Source organism: Nanorana parkeri, unplaced genomic scaffold, assembly GCF_000935625.1.
Source record: "Nanorana parkeri isolate BGI_ZX_2015 unplaced genomic scaffold, ASM93562v1 scaffold633, whole genome shotgun sequence".
NCBI lineage: Eukaryota > Metazoa > Chordata > Amphibia > Anura > Dicroglossidae > Nanorana > Nanorana parkeri.
The window spans coordinates 798,967-807,107 of record NW_017306901.1 but is presented as its reverse complement, the minus strand read 5'-3'; the positions used below and the strand labels follow the sequence as shown (position 1 = coordinate 807,107).

General features: G+C 39.2%; 1 protein-coding gene across 2 annotated transcripts in view; it reads right to left on the bottom strand.

Moving 5' to 3' along the window:
- The window catches only part of SH3PXD2B (SH3 and PX domains 2B), a 128,829-nt gene that overhangs the window by 88,868 nt on the left and 31,820 nt on the right, over positions 1–8,141 (bottom strand). For both annotated transcript variants that reach the window (XM_018563117.1, XM_018563118.1), the window contains exon 2: positions 4,097–4,177. In XM_018563117.1, the coding sequence (XP_018418619.1) occupies positions 4,097–4,177 (81 nt within the window). The remainder of the gene's footprint in view (positions 1–4,096; positions 4,178–8,141) is intronic.

The following is an 8,141-nucleotide window of genomic DNA, read 5'->3' as shown; positions in this document are numbered from 1 at the left end:
AGGGGTTAAATACACATATGTGATACAATTATATAGCCCTATCTGTCCTCTAAAGAACTATATAATATGTGTGGGTACATTTAGTAAGAAAGTATATTACTGCTGTGGAAGAATCACACAGCAAAAATGTAAAAAGTGTGTCAGTCATTTATGAACAGAAACTGAAAAATAGCTCAGTCATGAAGGGGTTAATGAATGATTTTATTTTTATAAATATAAATAAAGGGAGGCACCGGTACCATTTTTTCAAGTACAAGTACTGATACTTGCCCAATTACACACAGATACAAGTACTGATATATTTTTGTTTATGGTCATGTGACAGTTTAAAAAAAATAATATCGACTAATGATTTCAGGACAGTGGTGAAGCGTCAGAGTCAGGTCCTAGCTGCAACCACTGCAACCCTGGTAGTTCTCGTGAAAATGCCAAGTATCTGCACTGGTATCTAAAAATCTCTACTTCCTACCTCCCAGAATCCCTGCACTGCACCCTAAAGCCCCAGACACTGCACCTTTCCAGAATGTTGCTTATCCTTCAGCTGGCATCTGTGTCTCCTGCAGGAATTATTATTACTCAGGATTTAGATAGCACTTGCATTTTGCACATCACTATACAAACTAAATAGGGACAGGGCAGTTGCAATTCAATTCAAGACAAGCAGGGCATCAGTTGGGCTAAAAAGAGAGGTCGGAGACCAAGATCACACTTACAATCTGGCATGAGAGAAGGATACTTGTGCTAAAGATTTTGATTAAAAAGTCAGAGGAAGGTGCACGGGGCAAAGGGAGGAAACATTACAAGTGTAGTTTTGAAAGACTGAATTTTAGACGATGGTGTGACATCTATTCTAATATGTCAGTTAGTAAATTAGTGCTCAAGGAGACTGACAGGATGAGCTTAGGAGTGGAGAATAATACTTGCACGTTATCTGCATAGGGATAGTATTGGAAGACATGCAAGGTTATCAACTGACCAAGGTAGAAGGTGTAGATACAGAGTCCTGGGGGACCCCTACAGAAAGAAGGAGGAGGCGGAGTTGTAAGAGACTAAATAGTGACCATTGGTTTTAGCTGTTAGTAAGTTGTTTAGGTGAGTTTTAGGAGGGCAGTTTCTGTGGAGTTGCAAAGGCCAGACTGTAATGGGTCAAGAATGTTGCTATCAATTTTTATCCTGATGCTCTCCCCAATGTACTGTCGTAGAAAGAGAATTGTGGCCTGCATTGTGGACTCCATTATGCATTTTATGTAGCAGAGAAAGAAACGCCTAGCAAAGCTACTGGCTTTCCTAGCTGTAGAATGTCTGCGAAGGGAGCCCACAAGAAAAAGCTTTGGCAGTAATGTAAGCAAGGAGTGCTATGGTGCTGCTGTATGGTTGCAGAGAAGCATCTTGAACACCATCATACAGAAAAAGAATGCAGCAGTCACCTGTTTACTCCATCCGCTCTAGCTTAAAAGATATTCCTGGAAAGAACACTACTGCAGTTTTCAGAATGAAAACATTTACTAAGGAATTACACTTTATATGGCAGCAGGACATGTCAGCATTATTCTACTGCTATATGATCTTATTCGGATGAAAAGGTACACAGTAATCACACTGTACAGACAACCCCGAATGCAGCCTTATTTTTGAAGAATCATCACCCTCCAGGATAGTCTCAATAAAATAATCGATCATCAGCAACCAACAGGTCTCTGCTAGGATTTATAACCACCCATAAATGTCAAGAATGTATCTGTTGCTAAAATGGCTAATGGTTAAATGTCTATAGGTGCTTACAAAAGAGCAGAATAAAAATCATCATTTACTAGTTATAAATAAAAAGCATGACGTCCAGCCCTAAACTAATTTCCGCCAGAGCTTAAAGAATAAAACACTGACATCACCTATGTTTCGGATACTGTGGTTACTGGAGAGGAAAACGAAAAATCCAATTATAGTTGAAAACCTGGGCATTGTTCTTGCACACATATCATCTGATGAGGACGTTTAGGTGACAGTAAGACTGGAAAGTCCACAATATCAAAGAACATTTCCAGTTCAGTGACTAAGAGCGCAGGATGTTGTGGGGTCAGACCACAGGATTGATTTAGAGGTAGTACGTGGCCAAAAAACCCACACAGTAGAGGAAAAGAACTAGACAAAACCAAAGAATGTGTTTATATATAAAAAAAAAAAAAAAAGGCAGCTATAGTTCCACAGGTAACCTAACAGATCCTTTTACATATTAAGAGAATGCATATCCATAACAAGCAAATAAACCTTACTCCTAAATAGCAATGCCACATCCATAAACAATGAGATTAGCTGGATATATTTGTGCTCAGCTACATCCATTACAAGAACATTCAATTGCTCTCTGGTAAAGTTTACTGGAGGGGTTTAAAGGGCAATCCAGGCAACAAGTAAAATCAAAACCAGACCTGCCAATGTTATGTAGAAGACTGCACAGAGCTTCAGATCAAATGCACATTCAATACCCATTGCATGGAATTTGGCATCGCCAGCAGAGTCTGCAGGTTAACCGCACAGAATTGTATTTCAATGATTAGATACTGGTAAGTCTAAAGGGGTAGCAGGGGTAATACACTACCTATTGCGCTACTGGGACTGATCCAATTTGCATGCTAAAGGCAGAAACTTCTACACTGCACTCATTTTGTAAGTTTAGTGGAATGCCCCATGGCAGGGGTAAACAATCTTTGGATCGCACAAATGCTTTTTTTTAAAATTGTGTCAGATATACTGTAAAATAAAAAGGTCTCATTCACATTCTCAATCAAGAAAATAAAATATTTACTAAGTAAATTGTGGTTTTATAAACTAGTTCTTGCAATAACCCCCAGCATTGTTGCCAGTGACTGCAGTAACTCCCAGCATTGGTGTCAGTGAGTGCAATAATAAATACCCCCAACAATGGTGTCAGTGACTGTAATAGCATACTTCCCAACTTTAGACTTTCATAAAGAGGTACAGTCTGGTGAAGAGATAATGTGGCATGAACATGGGCTGTGGTGAAGGGTGGATGTGACTGCATGCGGCTGAATATTGGATGTGGTAAAAATGGGTATGGCTAAACACAGTCCGAGTCTATGCACAGTATACACTGCACACATTCTCAGAGTCCTTGTACTACTACTGGGCTACTTAGTAACCAGCAACTGTTCAAACAGGCCAGAGTATGTAACATACAGCACATGCCCCACTGTTGGTGGTCAGTGGGAGGCAAATGCCTGACATTATTGGTCAGTGGGAGAAAAAGCACTTGGCTTCATTGGTCAGTGGAAAAACATGCCCTGCACTAAAATCAAAATGGTCCTTAAAATCCAAGTCTCAGCTCTAAAACATGTCATTACACAGAACAAATGCTTAACGCTCAATTGTAAAGCCTGCACAATCTCCAAAGTTTGTTTCTAAACATTTATCCATTTTATGTCAGGAAGAACCCCTCATCTAAAACAAATGGGTAGATTCCGCTTAAAAGTTTAGAACCAGTCTCCACTGAATGTGGTGCAAAGTTATTAATCTCTAAAGGCAGCCCCGTTCTCCACTGAAGGTCTAGCACAGATTCACACAAAAGCCTAATCCAGCAAAGCTTCCACATACCATTTGCCAAAAAAGCAAGGGAGCATCTTCCGCTGTCAAACCTGAAAACTCTGGCATGCAGATCTTTGTTGTCAATCCGGTCTCTGTTTCTGCATTCCAGTTCCCAGTGCCATTTTTTTCTAATGGCACCCCAGTCGCGCCAAGCAGATTTTCACCCGTGCAACCGAACACAATCGCAGCTAAAACAGCCACGAGTCGTGTGTCGCAAAAAAAAAAAAAAAAAGGGACAAAAAAACCCTTTCCTCACACTTCCCCTGAAGTGCATGCAAACTGTTCTGGGTCAGTAAATGGGAAACTACTGAAGACAGTGGCAGACCAGAATACTAGCATTCATGGAGATGGCATATGTATAGTATTTGTATCTGTACAGGTTTCCTTTAAATTAGGGAAACAAGCTAATGAAGTTCCTTTCCGCACATACCCAAATGCAGTCACAATGTCCCATACAAATTCAATCCACATTAAAGTTTTGCAGTATTTTTCTTACCTGTAGGTCAAAGAACTTGCTGTATCGCCGGTAGATGACTTCACTGGCATTATCTGACCAGGTAACACTAATAATATACACCTAGAAAAAGAAGAAAAAAAAGTAGTCATACATCAATTGCATAATGCATCTCCAAGAACAAAACACCAAGCACATACATATAAAGAACAGAGTAACAATTCAGTGCTATCTGGTGGTACATGGCCCAGTCAGTATGGACAGGTTATGACATCATACACACGACGATTGGGGCTGCAAAGCTCCATCATGAACCTGTAATCCAACTACGGATAGAGATTTTTATTTTATTTTTTCAGTAGTTCAAATACATTTATAGGGGTATTCAGTAGGCTAGTGCAAAGTGCAGATTTGACATATTCTCTTATGACCACAGGAAGATCAGTTCTTGTTAGCTGCAGCATACAGGTTGTCCCTTTATTCTCCTCTGCTGAACTGGAAACATAAAATAGAGACTTTGAATGATTCCTGTACACTACCAAATACTATTCTTTCATCAAGCAACATTACAGAATGAGGCAAACATATTTGTTTGTTCTCAGTAACCATGTGATCAATTGTAAATGTTCCATATGCCTTTGAAGATAAGCCTTCTATAGTGTACTTATATTTTACCTCTGTGTAGAGAAAGCTATGCGAACATGTAAATAGTTTTTCAGCCAGCTAAAGCAGAGGCAGTCTATTAGCACACAGAAGCATTACTGACTTGTTGCCCTAAATAATAGTATACAAGTAAAATATAATAGTCAGGTTTATTTTATTTTTACTAATCTATTTCCAATTTGTTTCTACTATATACACACAAACATATTGTTTTACAAAAAAGCATATACATACATAACAAATGTTTATAAGTTATCTCCTTACAGGCACTGTTCTGATTGATTTACTCATATTTGGAAACGTTAGCTTGAGCTAATGAGTTCTATAAACAATCAGATTTTGATCAGACAACTCCAGTTCCACTCCCCCCTGCCTCCTTTCTTCCTGCCCTACTTCCTAGGCTACTGTAATTCGGATTCCCGTATCTGTCCTGTTCTTTCCTCTCTCGCTACTCTTCTGTTTTAAGACGCTCGGAGATACAGGGACCGTAACAGCGTATTACCTGAGAGTAACTACTACCTCCGCGTCTCTTTATTATATGCATCACAGTACTGTTTACTGTATTTTGCATGATATACACTGTAAAAAACTCAATAAAAACTTTGAAACTAAAGAAATCAGATTTTACAACAAAGGAGCCAAGAATACACAGCAACACATGTGAAAATGGCTCAAGCTCAACCTGTTGGCTGAAGAAATTTGTAAAATGAAAACACCCCCAAAGGCTACAGGCTATTGAGCTATGTATAATTCAAGTTGCAACTAGAGTTTGGATGGCCACTGCACATTTCCCCCCTTCCCTCCAAGTGTCCTTCTTTTGGCCATTAGCATAGTTTGGCTGACAGCCATGCAAAAACATTTTTTTCTCTGAGCCAAACATTCTACTTTTTTAATTTTTCCCCAAATCCAGATATATAGAGGATTGCATGTTTCCGATGCTCTTAATTACTCTCCAAAATTCCACAGATAATAGTGTTGTGTTGTATTCAAATGGGCAGAATTCAACCCTTCATTGGATAATTTAAAATAATGCATAGGCAGAGTTGACTTTCAGAGATAACTGCAGCATAAAATGATCAGTACAACCAGACATCAGCAGCTGATGTTAAAGTGTATGCCACCCCCAGCAATGAAATGCTTATATGTGCTCCCTTTTGCTTTGTTCTATACCTTTAAATGTGTTTAACAGATCTGTTCAATTAGTGTAAAAAAAACAAGTCCAGTTGATCCCTAAAATTCAGAGCGGTCCTGTGTCTTGTTCACGCTTCTTGTGTTATCCCATGGAGCCTCAAATCAGACCTGCCAGTTATTACCTTGCAGAACAATTACCAAGATTTGCAGAGGAGAAGGGGAGGAAGGACTCAGTTTAGCAAATGACAACTGGGCAGTGCTGACACTATTTTTTGTCATTTCAGTCCACAAATTCCTGTGTGCTTTCAGCTGGCAAGAATTTAGGAGCGGGGTGCATTTCTGTGGCACTGCGGAGATGTACTGCATAGTTATTCATATTGCCCTGACATGCACTTTAAATGCAAAATGCCATTTTTAGATAAAGCTGAAAATGGTCCTACCCCCTCCAATACCTTTATCCTCAGATACCTATGGATCTATTGATCATTTTTATCGTTAGATTTTCACTATACGTGTTTATGCATTGTTGTACTGCCTGAATAGCCCAGCTTCTCGGCCCTCTTGGTTTGAGTCGCCAAGGCATGTCAAAAATGTTGACAGAAACCTATACTGAAAGAGATATGGTAGATGCCCCTGCTGACCTTATCCTGCCTCCCAGAACAAGCAAGTTGATTAGACAGTCAGAATGAAGCCAAAACTCCACATGTAAAAAATTATTTCAGGGCAGTTCCTCAAAAAGCACAGAAGCCAATTGATGAGTATGACAGCCAAGCAGCTGTCATTTCCAGAAGCAAAACTGCCTCCATATTCTCGAAGTACAGATTTACTTTATGAACCTACACACCCATTTTTGTGTCTACAAAAGCTGGACGATAGGGTCCATTAAAATTATTTCAGGATTTTTCAATACATGTTTTAGTGATCTGCTGCACAATTTCAGTTTTATTTTCTGCAGTGCTTTGTTAAATATATACAGAGTTAGAATGTATTGACAGGCAAAGCAAGCATGGCCAGTAAAAACTAATATATCAAGACATATCTTATAACAAAGTCATAACCGGAAATGTTTACTTAATATCCACACTCTACCCCCTCCTTTATCAGGAAGATAATTCACCTAATCAGGCAATGGAGTGCAGACAGATTGGCAGGAAACCAAGATCTAGGCAGCCCTTTATTTGCAGGAAACCAAATGTCTACAGTAACCCAGTAAGCCCCTGGCTGTATACAAGCAAAACAGAGCCTGCTTCTCAATGCCTACTCCCATCTGAAACAAAATTCTGTACAAAACAGGCATCCCTGGTTCAATACTGCATGGACTTGTTTGTCTGAAATGTAAAAAAAAAAACCTGTCCCTTCTAGGACAGCCTCTTGTACGTGAAAAGTGGATAACTAGCTGCAAATACTTTCTAGCCTTCAACAGAGCTCCCACATACATCCATATCATAAAATGCGCTAATTAAAGCACAAAATCCAGTATATGATACAGACATCAACAGAGATTTGACAAGAATAAAAAAACGGGGGGCGGAGGATTTCATAAAGCTCCCTGATGTCTGCGAGAGAGGCATTTTCTAATTATATGTCCTGGTTGTCTAGTTATAGAGAACATTTATTTCATTTGCTGCCCATAGCAACTAGTCAACTGTGTATCAGGGACTTTACTCCTCAGTGTTTTTTTAAAAAGGTCTTGGGCTGTATAATAAAATGTGACCTTTACACTGAGATACTTGAACATCAATTCACAAATCTGATGTATATATAAATATATATAGAATATTATTGTATTATTGGTGTGTGTGTGTGTGTATTATCATTATTATTTCTTTTATATTCTGATGGCCGCTTTAAAAAAAAAAAAACCCAGAAAGGGCACCTCCCTGAAATGAGACGGGAACCTCCCTAAAATAAGGTTTTGCAGGTTGGGATGTCTGAGAATTAGTCAATTAAAAATGGATAGACCAGCGTTGGACAACTTTAAACATTTGATGGACTCAACACCTGGTTGCTAGCTGCTCAAAGAACTGAACTATAGGCTTAATTTGTCTGAAAGGGCCTCTCTGTACCCATAGTAACAAGAGCACCCGGTCTCTCTCCAGATAAGATCTCAGTAAGATGGGAGTAACAATGGCATCTAGCTGCATTATAACTGCTAGCATGATTAAAGGCCAAAAAAGCATCTCTCAAAATGGCACTGGTTAAGTGGTGGTGCACGCAAGACATTATACTTCAGTGACATGTGAGCAAAATGTAAATACATTTGTAAGAAATGTGCTCAAGCCACAACATTGGT